Source organism: Dipteris shenzhenensis, chromosome 2, assembly GCF_047967505.1.
Source record: "Dipteris shenzhenensis isolate YYH24624 ecotype China chromosome 2, Dip_SZ_1.0, whole genome shotgun sequence".
NCBI classification, from domain to species: Eukaryota; Viridiplantae; Streptophyta; class Polypodiopsida; order Gleicheniales; family Dipteridaceae; genus Dipteris; species Dipteris shenzhenensis.
In genome coordinates this window covers 56,623,330-56,639,243 of record NC_141597.1, presented here as the reverse complement: position 1 = coordinate 56,639,243, position 15,914 = coordinate 56,623,330, and the positions used below count along the sequence as shown (strand labels likewise).

Below are 15,914 nucleotides of genomic sequence, written 5' to 3'. Positions count from 1 at the left end.
AACAAAAAGAAAATCTAGCACCAGTTGACATAAAATTTAATGGAAGATCTAAGCATCTTTTGATTTGTATATCATCATTAAAGCCGTATTATATGTGAACTTAGAACAAACAAGCATGTTCCCAAGACTCAGGCAGCTAAGTCAGAAGTGTATCTGAATTGATAATTCATGACATTGCAACCTATCAACATTACTGAAGCACATCACCAAGCTTTATGCTATTTGCCAAGAAGGTTCAACATTAAAATTAGCTGTGAGATGCCCATTATTATGTTTACAAACTTAATGAGAAGTTAGCAAACAAAGAGTTGTATCTGTAGCACTGCAGGCTCTTGATGTGCCTTCTTTGGCCAAGAGCCATGGAATCTAGTTGAAGATACAAGAGCCCACACGATAGTTCATTTCCTCTAACAATAATCAAAAGTAAGAGTATTGATTGAAATACAAATAACGTCCTTTAAATTCAAAAACCGCTCGCCTGCAGTACCTTCACAGTACATGATATCAAATTCAAAAAACTGCACTCTCAAATTCAAGTGAAAGCTATCCATTTCAACGTTCCACGAAAGTATAAATGAACCACCAAGACAGTACGTCTTCTTGAATAGTATCCATCTTGAGTCATTGGATGAAACAGATCTACACTAAAAACTGTATAGACTGGATCATGCTGTAGTGATATGCCCTAAGATAAAGGTGGGATACCTATTCTATAGGTATTCTCATTTTCTCAAGATGATCTCCAGGCACATTAAGATAGCCCAGCTAACCAGGTAACAGTTATGTTCTTCGTAACATGGAAACAGCATGAAGTGGTAAGCTGTTTGATTGTACCTGAGAGACAATGTTTACCATATTTGAGTGGCATTAGGGCCCACATCCAATATTCTTTCCCTTTATTTTTATTATCTGTTCTGCTGTTGGCTATAACTATTTACTTTCCCCAGTAACCTCTGAGAACCAAAATACTTCTGGTTTGATTCACTGAGATAGATAAAGCATAGCTTACCTGAACATGTGCATATCCTGTAGGCGCTAGTGGTGGCACCATAGGCTGATGTTGAATTGAAGATACAGCATATCCACCATAAGGATCATATGAGGCACCTGATGATATGTAGCTGCAATGTATCCATTAAAAAAACTAAACATTCAAGTTTGCAAGGATGAATCCAACAATAAGCCCAAACTATTCATGTAAAATGAGCTGCAGAAAGCACTATGTAGATATGTTTTTCACCTCTGAGGACCCCAGGTAGTGGGAGCTGCGGCAACAAAGGTCCCAGGAGGTGCAAATGGCGAAGAAGCGTAATCCCCTACAGTGCGGAGTCTTTTAGTTTGGTCAAAAGGTGATGTTTCTGCCTCAGCGCCTGTTATACCTGTGAATAACAAGTAAAACATAGAAGTAAATTGCTGACCAAAACCATCATCATTGAATGTGTAAAAACTGTCATCAAATATGTACAATAATTTCGACTAAAATATTCTCCAAAGATTCATTTGCTCTTTAACAGGAAGAAAAGTTCAATCCTGACACAGTATCTAAACCAGCAAATGTAGTTGACAAGTTCAAACTTGAATCTCCCATATTGGCACGTCACTTAATCAAGGACCCCGAAGCTAACGAAAAGATGTGGCTTCATAAAAAATACTTTCATGTGACTATACAAATCAAGAATAGTAACCGAAATTAGGTCAACCACTAAACCTCTAGCATGGAGACTACAGGTAATGGAAAAGTGGGAGTGAGAACTGATGTGACAACCACCTACCTTACTCATGGACTTACACTACATGGAAAACGACTCATAAAGATGATCTCCTGTGTACCCATCTCCTATATCTGATAATGTGATCCGATAATGTATATGACTTTAAAGAAGTATTGTATAATCAACTTGGTATGGCACAACATGCTAGATTGAAACATCTATCTCTTCATGGTCCAAGACACCCACTGCATTTATATAATCTTTGGTCAGAACAATGCAGATAAAGAGAGGCAGATTTCTTAGAAAGATTGCTTTGCTTTTTTTAAAGGAAGGTAGACATGGTTGTCAAAGCTCTAACACAAGGATTGTGGGTTGTCAGAAACCAATCTTGGAGCACTGGTATCCAGATTTTCCCCAGCCAAATAACATCTCTAGTAGCTCCTAAGTGGGTTGAGTTACCAGCTTTACCTCTCTCTATGTGCAATTAGGCAGTCCAATTGTGTAAAGGAATTGGTAAAATCCTTGGGGTAGAGAAGGAAACTTCATAAATCTTAGAGATAATCCCCAATATGCATAGAACTAGATTAAGCACAATAAATTCCTAGTACTATAGGCATCATGTCTAGAAACGGACATGTGTACCTAACAAGAGAAGATGCCAATTTATGTCTGACTAGGTAATGATGAGGCCTTTGTAGTTAACGACTCTCAACCAAAGAATATTACTCACTTCATGGATGTTCCACCGTGAAGATTAGCAGTCTTGTAGCTAAGGATTTAGCAAGAAGGAATCTTCAGAAAACTCTCCTTCAAATTCTTTAAAAGATCTTGTCGCAGCTGCATATGTCTTAGCTCTATCCATGGCTTGGCAGAGGTTTGACTTGGCCAGTTCCAACATCCTCCACATCTGGATTATATAATCCACAGCACTAAGTACCTTTTGAGGGACTCCCAATATAGTTGGATGAAGCTGGTATAAAGCCACAGTTTTTATTTAAACAGAGAGAAGGAACTTCTATTAATGCTTAAGAAACCCAACCATACAAATCAGCGAAACCGTCAGGTGCTGACCATGGGAAAAGTAAAAATAGAACTTGGTTGTCAGAAAGAAAAACTAGCCTGTTTCCGGAGAACCCAGCTCACTGCTAGGGAGTCTCCAGAATGGGGGCTGACAACCCAACGTGGTGAACAATACATCCAGTGAATACATCTCGCAGTGAGGACATAAAAAAGGCCTATCATGGTCTCTCTTGCTTCCTCCTGATTTTCACCCTTGCATGTGGGTGGGAAAGATGGTGTCTGTAGCAAGGAGAATATGATGATATCTGCAGATGGGGGAGACAATATCTGCAGCAAAGCACTATGCAGATAAGGGTTTTATCCTCCACCTATCTTTAGGAAACCATGAGAATCACAATAATACTAATATACATTCCATACTAGAATAAGGCATTAAAATTAAAATAAAGTTAAAATAAATGTGATTCTATACAAGCATATTATGAATTGCCATAGCTGGTGCTAATGAGATTGAAACCAATGCCTGCGTTCTTGCTATCCTAGCTGGCATATGGCTGTTCCAACAGGCCCTAATATCTGCCTCTGAGCTCCCCATTGTGAGGTGCATTAAAGATTTGAATGGGACTTGCTTTCTAGGCCAAGTCCAAACTAATATGCACAGCAGAAAATAAATGACCTCACAACATCACACTTTCATCTAGATCCCACAAATCACACCGTAATCTAGGTTCTACTCACCGTAACCACAAAAGTGTATATAAACTCCACTCACAGATCTGAAATAGACAGCAGGCTGTTGCAACCAAGAATCCTTTCCCCCGCCTTTTGGAGCTTTCGCAGTTTGTCGGTGCGGTATGGCGGCCGTAAGCCCAAAACCAGTGGCCCAGACGGACCCCCCCCCTCCATCAGCCTACCGCATAACACTGACAGAGCATCAGGTCTCCTTGGTGAAGCAGGCCGCCACTGACTTCTCCCAGACGTCCGTTTATGGGAGAGTCATTGGCTACGCCCCTTCACGAGCAGACATCAGGGACTGGTTGCAGTCCACCCTCTACCTTGAGGACAGCCACATTGAGGAGGTCGCACTCATGGGACATGGTATCTTCTGGCTCAAGCTCTCCTCAGCACAGGCTGCAAGCGATATGGTCAGACAGTCCCCTACTTCTGTGGGTGGGAAGATCATCCTTATGGTCCCATGGTATAGGGGTTTCAGTGTAGCGGACTTCGATGCCCGCTTCCGCATTCCTCGCCATCCAGTTACCCTCATTTTCCCAGGCCTCGCAACAGAGCTTCGCCCAATCATCAAGGACCTGGGGGCGCACTTTGGCTGGCTCATGCAGGACACCTTCGTTGATGTGGCGGCAGCCCAAGGGGTGCCACGTGTCAAAGTGGCAGTCCTAGATCCGCAGAGTATCCCCTCGGAGTTCGAGATTGAGACGGACACACGTGTGGTGACACAACGCATTATGGTCACTGGTCGCCCAGATCAGTGTCTGAGATGCCACGGCTTCGCACACCAGGCGCGCTCCTGCCCTCGCTTCACAAGGACAGAACCTCAGATGGCCCCCATCCAGGCAACTCAGGATCCCCCCCGCCAGGCATCGACGCCCCCTCCCGAAGGGGAAGGCTAGACTGAGGTCAAAAGAAAACGGAAAGGAAACAAAACAGGACCAAAAAAGCCTTCCCATCTACAGCAAGAGACCCCTGTGGTCACCAACCGGTAAGGGGAAGGAGAAAGGGAAGGAGAAGATCAGCCAGCCTCCCCCTCATCCTTCACCCCGCCCCCCCCCCTCCCCCCTCCTCCTCGGTCCCCCTACCTCCCCCCCCTCCGGGATCCCCCCCAGCACCTTTGGTTTCAGCCCCCCCCTCTCCCTCGAGCATGATCCCGAGGGAACCCCCCCATCTGCCTGCGCCGCCTGCGTCCCCGAAGCCAGCACAGACCTCCGCGCCTATCCCTCCTGGCCCAGTGGAGGGGAGAGGCCCTTCCCCGCAGATGGCCAGCACCACTCTAGCTCGTTCGACAGCCAGCACCCCTCTTTCTGGTTCTGACTCCTCATCCTCGTCCCCACACCCAAGGGCAGCTCCTAGAGCTCTACCTTTGGAGTTTTACCGAGCAGGACCTTGGGATTATTTGGATGTAGCTCGTATTGGCACCTTCCCTGCATGCCTAGACATTAGCATCTTTTTTTCCTCCGAAAGGGGGCGGAGGGTAAGGTGTCCGTCCTTGCCCCCCATGATGGTAGTGACGGGAATGAGCAATGGACGAATGAAAATGTTTGGGAGACGATTCGAGATCAGTCACAGGAGCAGGTGCAGGACTGGATCAGTAGCAGAGCAGCAGAGCTTCTTCAGCAGCAGTGGAAGGAGGGTGACGTTCGTCTGAGATGGCGCCACAGCGCCAAACGATTCCGCCTTTTGGTCATCATTCGACCGCCTCTGGAGTGGATCTACGCGGAAGGGCTCCGCCCTTGGAGGACCTCAGAGGTAGCGGGCTTCTACAGTATTTCCCTGGCGGAGGCTTCGAGTTGGTTAGAGAGAGCTTACCACCATGGGATGAAGGGCCTCTCCCCTCTGTTGAAGGTTTTAGAGGATGGGTCCGATGATCCGGCCTCTCCTTCGAAACCCTCATAGAAGCGCCTTCGTCTGCACACTGGACATCCTTCAACCACCTCGACATCGACCGCAAGCAGACAGCTGTTTGTGGCCCATCTCCCCTCTTCATGAGTATACGCGTTATCTCTTGGAACGTCAACGGGTTCCACTCATCAGGAACTCACGGCCCCAGGAAGATGGTGCTCAGACAGGAGCTCCAGCCAGCCTTGGTGGGAAGGGTAGATGTGCTCCTATTGCAGGAACACAAGCTTTCGGCTTCTCAGACCAGTAAGTGTGGGAAGGTCCTCATAGGACACTCCCACACCTTCGATTGGCGAGCAGGGGAGGAGCGGGGGTGTCTGTACCTCCATCGACGCTTCTCTAGTTCAACATGTGTGCGTTTTGGCACCTTGATCCGAGGATGAGCGCTTTGGGTGGGCTTGAATATTGAGGGATCCTACATCGGCATCCTCAATATCTATGCCCCAACCGACCTCAGACGGAGAGCCGCTTTCTAGAGCTCTTTGACAGACTTATTACCAGAGATGGATTCTTGGATTGTAGGAGGGGACTTCAATAATCTTGAGACTTTAGAGGATCAGCAGGGACGGGGCCCAAAGTTCCTCGGTATAGCTCAGGCGGAGCAGGCGGATTGGGACTCCTTCTTGTTTGCCGTGGGAGGTCGGGACAATTGGAGGGAGCCTTCCTTTTGTAGATGGACAGGGAGTCTGGACTTCTCTTGGGGTTACACAAGGGAGGGAAGCAGACTTCTGGAGCGGTTGGACCGTTTCTATGTCAACGATTGGGCGCTAGGCAGAGGTGGAGAGTCAGGAGTGGTTCCAGGGACGACCCTCTCTGACCATGCCCCAGTCATCCTAGTCCTGGACTCAGCCTCTCACTCCTTACCTCCACACTCAAGCCGGATCCCAGACTCCATCTACTCCAGAGCAGTGGTCCGCAGCAGGATAGTGGACCTATGGGAGCAGGATTGGGACCCCATGGGGGATATGGCAGCTCAAGTAGCTCAGGTTCTTGCCGAGTCCAGTCTCATCTATCAGCAGGAAGCGATTTAGGTCAGGCAGCAGTGGTGGGCGAAGGAGAGGGGTCTCAGACGAGATCTTGCCTCGATACAGCGGATGCAGCAGTCTTCTCCAGGCTCTGAGGAGCTTAGAGGACAGGAGGTTAGAGCCCGAGCCATGCTAGAGGAGATCACCCAGCGACGCTCAGAGTTCTCGTTTCATGCTTCCAAGTCCTTTTGGGCTAGGAAAGGAGACAGGATGTGCAGAGAGTTCTTCAGGACTCATGGCCAGAAGTCAGCAGGGGAACAGCTCCGATCTCTTTGAGCGCAGGATGGTAGTGTCAGGACAAATCCAGACAAGGTCCGGGACTTGGCGACAGATTTCTACATATCCCTGTTCCATCAAGAGCCTCCAGACCCTCGTGCCCGCCGATGCAGGGAGGAGGTGTGGAGGTATACACCATCGCTCGTGCAGCCTAGCATGAGGGAAACCCTTCTCGCCCCTTTCACTGTGGCAGAGATGCAGGATGTTGTGAGCGATATTGATGGGCAGAAATGCCCAGGTGAGGATGGGCTCTCTAGAGCTTTCTTCACCACCTTCTGGGAGCTGGTCCACCAGCCCTTGCTCGCAGCCTTCCAGCATATCTTCTCCAGCGGACAGATGCCAAAGAGCCTTGCGATAGGCTTGATTTGTCTCATCCCCAAAGGGGGGGACCATCAGGAGATCAGATAGTGGCGCCCTATCACCCTCCTCCCGACTGCCTATAAAATCCTCGCCAAGATGATCAGTAGCCGCATCCGCCCCCTGCTACATGACTTAATCCATGACACCCATACTGGTTTTGTCCAAGATCGCGGCATTTTGGACAACATTTTCACATTCTCAGAGGCGACGGAGTGGGCCCAGCACAGTGGCCAGCACCTTGCCATACTCCTTGACTTTGAGAAGGCGTACAACAGGGTAGACTGGTCCTTCTTGGAGGGTACACTCTCTCGGTTCGGTTTCCCGGACGAGTGGATCAGAGGTATTGCTAGTCTCTACAGATTGGCCTCCAGCCAGGTTATCATCAGCGGCAGGATGGGGGAGCGCTCGGTGCGTTAGGGCTGCCCGCTTGCACCCTACCTCTTCCTATTTTTTGCGGAGGCCATGACTCACTTCCTACAAGCCCGTACCACTGGTCTTCGAGGGATGCGCCTCCCTATTCGGGACGATGCAGAACTTCTGGACTCCGAGTATGCAGATGACATGGCCCTGTATGTGCAGGATATTATCGAGTCACTAGAGCGAGTGAGACTGTCTTTAGAGGTTTTTTGCCTAGCCGCTGGGGCGAAAATCAACTGGCATAAGTCAGTTGGTTTTCTTACGGATCCGGGAGCCAAGTGTGCCTTTGATGTATTTCAGCACCCGCATCCCTGCCCTCCAATGGTTCTCCCGAGGCTTATTGGAAAGGGGCTCTCCAGCGCAGGCTACCCACACAGGCACATAGTTGGTATGCCCAAGGGACATCTCTGGTTTTTCTTCGCACATTCTGGAAGACTCTTTGGGCAAGCTGGCGGCCGAGGAAGATCTCTTACTTTCTTTGGATGGTGGCCCACAAGGGGCTACCAGTTGGCTGAGGCAGATGAGGCAGGAGGGGCACTGCCAGATGTGTTTTCAGGAGGAGTCGTCCCTGAACCACTGCCTTTGGAGCTGCTCGCATGCTCAGACAGTGTGGAAGGGAGTCATGGGGATCTTAGCGAGGGCTGCACCTGACGGTCACTTAAGGAGCCGTTTGCTGGTGCAGCACCGAGATGGGACATCACTTGGCTTATGAGTTCTCTAGGCAGGATCTAGTTTTCTTCATCACGCAGGCCACCTGGGCATACATGGACAGCTTCCCTTGGCATCTGACAGAGACTGATGCAGGAGCGATGACTCGGCACCCAGTTTGGGAGATCATAGGGAGTATTGTAGGCTAGCATATCTGGACTTCCAGATGCGCGCAGACCTTAGGAGATCAGGCTTCTTCTACTACCCAGACCCTAGCAGACATTTGGAGCACGATCATTCACACGCTCAAGGGTCAGTGGGATCAGATTCAGGGGGAGTCCCGGGCAGGGAAGGAGAAGAGACGGCGCTTCCTTCGTGACTGGGACCATCAAGAGCTGTTCTTCCAGCACTCTGCTCAGAGTCTTCAGTGGCATTACTCCCCCCCACCGTGGCTGTTTGTCCACACCCCGATGATTATGCCCTGAGAGGCTTGTAATTATTATTTTGTTACCACGGGCTGTATCCGGTTTGTGATTACAGCTCGCTAGCCTTTAGGCCCTCTTGTACTCTCGTTTTCAAGCAATATAACTAGCACTACTTTTTGCGTTTAAAAAAAAAGTCCTAAGTACAACATAGTCATGTCCATGGTCGACTATATATCGATCTCAGCATCATCATCATCAACGGCAACAAGATATCAGGATGGATGAGGCAGTGGAGGCATGAAGTCGGCAATAGAGTGCTGTCGGCCACTCAGAGGAGCGGTCTTGGCACGTCTCCTAGTCGTAGCTCTACGTCTAACCAGGGCTACTGTGACCCCCGCCGGTTAGGCTCCGACTCGAAACAAGGAGGGGATGTCCCCAAGTGTGATATGTGTGTCAACCCTCTGTCTGAGCTATCGGGTCACAGGCTCCAGGTCACGGTCATGTTGAGGCCTCACCTCGTGGGGGTCCATGTGATCTAGCTGAAAGAACTCCGTGATAGAGCTCTGAGAGGGATCAACCGAGAAAGAAGTCTGCTCCTGTCTCCGTGCTGGGTGTATCCTCTCGCGGTGTCTAAGTGCCTCATGAATGAAACCTGCCAAACACCGCTGGTCCGGGTAGGAGAGGAAATGGGCCAAAATCCCATAGCTATTCCTGAAGAGGCAATGGAAACGCCCTCGGATCTCATAGTAAACAGGACACCTGAAGATGAAATGCTCCTCTGTCTCAACCTCCTGTATGTCACACACTGTGCATATGCGCCTCTCCCTGGGTAGTCGCTTTGCTCTGCCGCTCTCAATGCGAAGTTTGTGTGAAGAGACCTGGAACTGCCCAAGAGAGACCCTTAGCGAGTGGGGTAGGTGGATCTGCGTGCATCCTGGTGGGTCAATGAAACTCTCCGCTGTGATATGTAAGAAGTGATCTCTGTAGAAGCTAAGCTTCACTCGGAGTTCACTCGGTCCCAACCAGGTCCGAAATGTGTGTAGCTGTAGTAGATCCTCACGAATAACCTGGTGGACCTCGTGTGATAGGAGGGGAGAGAACAGAGCATCCATGCTGTACTGGAAGGGAGGTAGTCTATCCATGTGAAGCCCCAGTCGCTTAAACCATCTCTCTGTACGTGCATACCAGCACCTCTGGTCCCCTCCTACTGCAAGTGCCATAGAAGAGAATAGAGCTATCCATGGTAGCCTGCTACGCCCCGAGGTGTAATCCCCATATTCCCTAACTCGGTACAGGTACGTGATGACCTGAAATGCGGCATCTAGCTGTAAAGGGGGTGACCCAAACTCAGCCTGAATGATCTGATGAGGAACGGATGGCTTACCACAAATCATCCATGATAACATGAGAACCTGTAGCTGCTTCACACTGTAGCCGCTCCACACAGGCCCACTCTATATCCGACAAGTTTGGCTCCCAACAAGGGCTGCCATACATCCCCACTGGGCGAACCAAGGAGTCAAAAAGCAAACCCTTGGTGCGTGGATCCTGAAAGTGCGAGCGGAAGCACTGCCTCTCTAGTCTAGCCAATGAAGCATACCCTCTACTCAAGCATACCTGCGTCGCGGGTCTCATAGTTAAGCTGGGTCCGGAAACCTCGAACAAGTGCTGAAATCAAGGTATCTTTCTCAGGGACTAGAACTCCTCGATTCTTCCCTTCATGAATTCTTCATCTAGATCTTCATCAGGTGCAATAGGGAGTCTCTTATTGGACCGTCTTGTAGCTGAGCTGCCTTGTTCTGAAACCATAATGTGAAAGATGGGAAATCAGGCCCACTCAATCAATCTTGACAGGGCCTAAAGCAATCAACATCAAAACCTATACTCCTTCCAAAGAGGTAAACGTTTACGGGTGAAGATAGGAGCCAGCCCAATGTGCAATGAACTATGGGTGTATGTGGCTTTTGGTTGTATGGTTCAACCACTAATCCGGGGTATGGGCCAAAATACTAAAAATAATATAGAGGATTGCACTCCCAACTCGATAATGATGAGGCCGCTTCAGATTCGCTACTTCAAATCGTTTCGAGGATTCTTTGGATCGTTGCTACCAGGAGAAGTAGCAGAACTGCGCTCTAATACCACTGAAACCTTAACGACACTAAGAACTCAACCTTTAACCGGGATTTAGACTTTGAAACTCACTGAAAATAGAGTTGGAAACATAAATCAATCCATAACAACTGTAAGAGTAGAAGAAGAACTCAACAGTTCATGCAGGGAGCCAAACTAGCGCTGCAAACTGAAAAACAATGGCCTGGAACTGGTACACAGCAGCTCTCACATACTCACAGCCCTTCTGATAGTGATTCGCAGCTGGCTTGGACCTTAGTACAGCAAGGATTCAGCCTCTGGCACAGCTTGCCCACGCAGGACAGAGGGAAAGAGGAGCAAATAATTCCATACAGGTGTTGGGAAGCATGTGGAGGCTGAAATAAACAATTCGCAAGGAAGAAGGAGAGCTGGGAGTGGGGGGAAAGAGACAATACACAACACTAGGGGCCAGAAATAAGGACTGCCCCTCCCCCCCAAAGGTCTTTATTGCAATAGAAAATAATTTTGTACAACTGGCTCTGTGAGAGCATAATGCTGACCACAATTCTTAATGAATCTGGGAGGCCTGGGGTCTTTCTTTTATAGACTAGACCTAGCAAAAAGCTAGGGCCTGCTTTCTAGCTACTTTTACATAAAAGCCAAACTTTTTAGACTTTCTTTATAAATCTAGTGCTTTTGGTGCCTTTTTTATCTCGTGGGCCCTCATTTTAAAGAGACGCCCCCTTGTCCATGCTGTTAGGCCTCGTGGGACCTGCTTTTTGTGCTTTTCTCACCACTCTTCCTTTTTGCACACTCTTACTCTCTTAGGTCCTACACATTCCACAAATAAGTTCGACCACTTTAACCCATTAGAGGTTAGCGAAATGCATGCATTCCTAGTTCTTGGATTAATCCAGTCCCTTGTGGCCTCCCAACACTTCTCTTTTACCAATGCAAAGCAAAAGTAAAACAATAAAACTTATTCTTAGTTAACCAAAGTTAACATTCTTTGACCAAAGTCAGTTCTAATAAAGATTATACTTTATTTCTTGAGAGAAGGACCAAATGGTGACATGTGCCCCATCTCTGAGGTGCCCAGTTCATCTCTTGACCAAAATCAGCTAGTAAATCACAGACAATTTCAAAATACTTTTCCAGAATTATTTCATGTTAAAATCTAAAAATATTATTTTAACAAGGGCAACTGTTTTATTTTCGGAACTCTTTGTAGTATTTTTTGGATTTCAAAGGGTAGAAAAAAACAATTCCTAGAGAATTACGGTGTGCAGATGCAAAGTATACAAAATTAGCAGCTCCTTGTCATGGTTTTGCAGAAACATCTGATGCAGTTACATCAGCCCACCATCTCCACCAAACTAAGGTTCTTGTCCTTGCTCTCTACGTGTCTATGTCTCTGCCTATATATGCAGGTACTGACATTCTTATGTTTTCTGCAAAGATCTCAGGCTTTAAGATGCAGTCCACATAGGTTGAGTGTGTGCATCTTGAAAGTTTTTATGCTACTGGTCTTGTTCTGTTTGATTGTTGTTGTTGTTGTTGTTAAATTATTATCATAATTGTTATTTTTACTTCTATGTTTGTTATAATCATAACTTTTATTATTATCAAAGCAAAATCCTTTCCTATTTGTGTCCAAAAAATGTATCCATCCTTACAAGCAGCCTTAACTATGATATCAGAATTGTGTAGCTAGCCATTCAAAACATACTTCAAACATATCCTCTACCACACAATCTGCTCATTTTCCATATAACAATTTGATGTTGTTTTAAAGCAGTACTGAGCTCCTACCACGTTTCACATATAGGTTCTTTTTAGCCATCTCTGCACGCAGTACAGAGTTTGCCTCTGCATCAAAAACCAAATTCTGCAATATGGCATAAGATAAGCTTACATATGTTCATTTTCAAAAGCCTCTCTCTCTCTTTCTCTCTCCACAATATAAGCTTACTTGCATCGGTTTTCAAATGTAAATCAATCTCAATCTCTCTCTCTCTCTCTCTCTCTCTCTCTCTCTCTCTTATTTTGCTACTCCACAATCTATTGTACAACCCACTCTTACCACAGACACCTATCCACTAACAGAAACTCTAAGCTGGGTCAAGCCTTATGGGTTAGGTTGCCACTGTAGAGGCCAAAGGGGAAGGCATCATCAACAGCATGGCCAACGTTTGCTCTGCAACATCAGTAAGCAAGCAATTTGACAGTCCAATTTCCAATTTGAGATCGCATTCTTTGGTGGCCGCAAATCCTACACCTACTACCTCACCTGTTCGCTTTGGAAAGACATCGTGAAGAAATACAAGTTCCTCAAATGTATAAGAAGATATCTCAAGTTCTCAACTTGCAACAAGAAGTCGTTCACTTGAAATTAAGTCTACTGAAAATAGAGTCACATGTCAAGCAGTTGAAATGAGTAGGCAAAGAGAATTGATCGACAAGGTCATGAAGCAAAAGGGAGTGCAAAAGTAAAAGGGGAAAAGAAGGGATCGGTAAAAGGAGGGGGAAGGTAGGGAGAATTGGAGAAAGAAAGAAAGACAAGTTTACTAAAAGTCTTCAAAAGACCAAAGGGTCTATGAGACTGCAAGAACCTCATACAATGAGCTGAATTAGTGGAGCCGCTAAGCGAGCATCCACACCCAAGACGAATACAACATAAGCATAGAAACATTAATACATAGAAATGTTTGAGCCCACAGAGAAGATGGAAATCGTGATGTGGCATCACTGCCATGATCCTCTAGCGGCTGGCAAAGGGGTCAAGCTCAAGGGGAAGTCCGGTGCTGTACGAGGCTACTATGGCATAAAACTTGTGATAGAGCACTAGCTTTGGTCGGTATGTGAGGTGCGTTGTGGTCTCCTAGCTATGGCCCTGTGTTGGACAAGTGCCACTATCACCCCCGTCGGCCATGCCTCAGGTCTGGTCAACAAGGAGGATAAGGTTTGCAAGCCCGATTTGTGCACCAACCCATTGGCAAGTTGGCCGTGTCTCTTGCTCTAGACCTCGGCTCCGTCATCTCCCTAAGGTCTGGAGGTCCGTGCTGTCTGGCTGTGGGAGGTGGGTCAATGAAGCCCTCCTCTAAAATCTACAAGCAATGGGTAGGTCTTGAATGTGTGGAGCAGTAGGAGATCCTCCCTGATAACTTGGTTGATCTCATGATATGTGAGAAAAATAGAGGGGGCCGCAATGCTATACTTAAGAAAGAAAGAAAGAAAGCAAGATATATTACCATCTGTAAGAGGCCTCACGGGCCTATGAGACAAAAGTACAATTCTAGAGTAACTCATACAAGCCACTGTGGGCTGAAGCAAAGGGCTCGCTAAGGGCACTCTAAGCGCTATGCTACCAAACTCAAACTCAAAAACTAGTACTCATAAACTAGTGCTCAAAAACTAGTAGTAAAAAGATATAACAAGGTGCCATGGTGGCTCTCCTGGGGGCTGCAAAGATGTCCCAAAGATGTGTCTATCGGGTTGTCTCTCATTGTGGCACGGGGCGTGGTTTCTATATCCAATGGGCCATGTCAAGACTATCACCTTGGCTTGGAAGGTACCCTCTGAGTAGAGCTGGGATGGGCTGGACCTCCGTGCGTGCTTTGGTCAACCTCTGCGTCATGTGTGGCCTCTGTGTCCCTGGCTCCGCTGCTCCGTGCCGTCTCTTCACGCTGATCCATGTTGTCCTCATATCGGCTATCTCCTCCTCCTCTACTCCACTATGTCATGGGACTATTTCAAAAGCATAGAAATCTATGACATGTGCTGCACATGGTCACCTTCTACTACTTAACTTGCTGCAATAAGGTCTCTCTATGGCCCCCCATCTCCATCAAGGAGAGGCCAACGCAAACCTGGTCGTGAAAGTGATCAGCCAGGAGAGAGGCCCAAAAAAGTGTCCCTCCTAAAAGAGACAATGGTACGTCCTCGAATCTCATAGTATGCAAGGCAAGTGCATAGGAAGTGCTCCTCTGTCTCTACCTCTACTAGTGTGCATAGCCTTCATATCCTCTGGTCCCTAGGCATGCCTCTGTGTGTGTGTGTGTGTGTGTGTGTGTGTGGAGCTCGCATGAAACCCCTTTTGGATAAGGGCTGCTCCTCCAAAGCTTTTTTTAAAAGCCTGCATGCGGATAGGCGAAAGGAGGATATTTGCAGAATCAGGCAAGATGATGGCACCTGAACCACATCCAAATCAGAATTGGAATCGAAATGCTCTAGACATTTCCAGCATCTCTTCTCTCCTCAGCCTGATCATTCAATGCAAGTGAATGCAGCTAGGTCTCAATTTCTGATGCATGTTCAGCCCATATTGTCCCCGGAACGGGCTCGTGCACTGGAGCAGCCCTTTATGCTTAATGAACTGGATGATGCTCTGAGTCACTTACGTAAAGGCAGCTCTCCTGGTTGGGATGGATTGACTGTAGAATTCTTCCGTGCATTTTGGGGTGATCTCAAAAACACTCTGCTTCTTATGATCAATCATGCTTGGGCAGAACAATCTCTCCCTCCTTCTTGGAAACATGGCCTTGTCAAATTGATCCCCAAAAAAAGGTTGTGTGAGACAATGGCTGATTGGCGACCCATATCTCTTATGCCGGTCATTTACAAACTCATTGCCAAAATGATTGTTCTCAGGGTTCGATTTATCTTGCAAGCAGGACTTCATCCTAGGCAGTATGGGTTTGTTCCCAGAAGATAGATTACTGATAATATCTCCAATGCTTTGCTTGCAATTGAGTATGCCAAATATTCTAAACAAGATGTTCTCATTCTGCAAGTCGACATTGCCAAAGCATTTGATACTGTCCATTGGGATTTTATTTCTCAGACTATGCATAAATTGGGATTTGGCCCTCGGCTAGTCCACATTATTTACTGGCTCTATTCTCATGCCACCGCACAGTGTTTGCTTGGTGGTGGGTTGTCAAGAGCATGGACTATGACCCGCTCAATGAGACAAGGTTGCCCTCTTAGTTCGCTACTATATGCCATTGCTACTCATCCGTTATTGTTGCATATGGACCATCTTACAACTACAGGGCAGCTTCATGGCTTGCAAATTCCAGGGGCACAGGCAAATGCTGATGATTCATATTTCATGCCCAGGAATTCTCAAACTGACCTCTCTCACTTGATGCATACTCTGAATGATTTTGGCATAGCTGCTGGACTGCATATTAACTTTCAGAAATCCAATCTTTTAGCATTGAAAGAAGCTGATTGGCATGCACTTCTCTGGCCTGGCCACATCCTCCCTTCCCACACTCTTGTGAGGCATCTAGGATATC

General features: G+C 47.2%; 1 protein-coding gene across 4 annotated transcripts in view; it reads right to left on the bottom strand.

Annotated features, from left to right (window-relative positions):
• Window positions 1-332: 332 nt before the first annotated feature.
• Window positions 333-15,914, bottom strand: part of LOC147905018 (uncharacterized) — a 29,986-nt gene continuing 14,404 nt past the window's right edge. For 3 of the 4 annotated variants that reach the window (XM_087397248.1, XM_087397245.1, XM_087397249.1), the window contains 3 exons: window positions 12,424-12,499; window positions 1,241-1,379; window positions 333-1,121 (listed from right to left, as the gene is read on the bottom strand). In XM_087397248.1, coding sequence (XP_087253374.1) covers window positions 935-1,121; window positions 1,241-1,379; window positions 12,424-12,499 — 402 coding nt within the window. In that variant the 3' untranslated portion in view covers window positions 333-934. The remainder of the gene's footprint in view (window positions 1,122-1,240; window positions 1,380-12,423; window positions 12,500-15,914) is intronic. The other variant, XM_087397253.1, reaches the window with a different exon arrangement.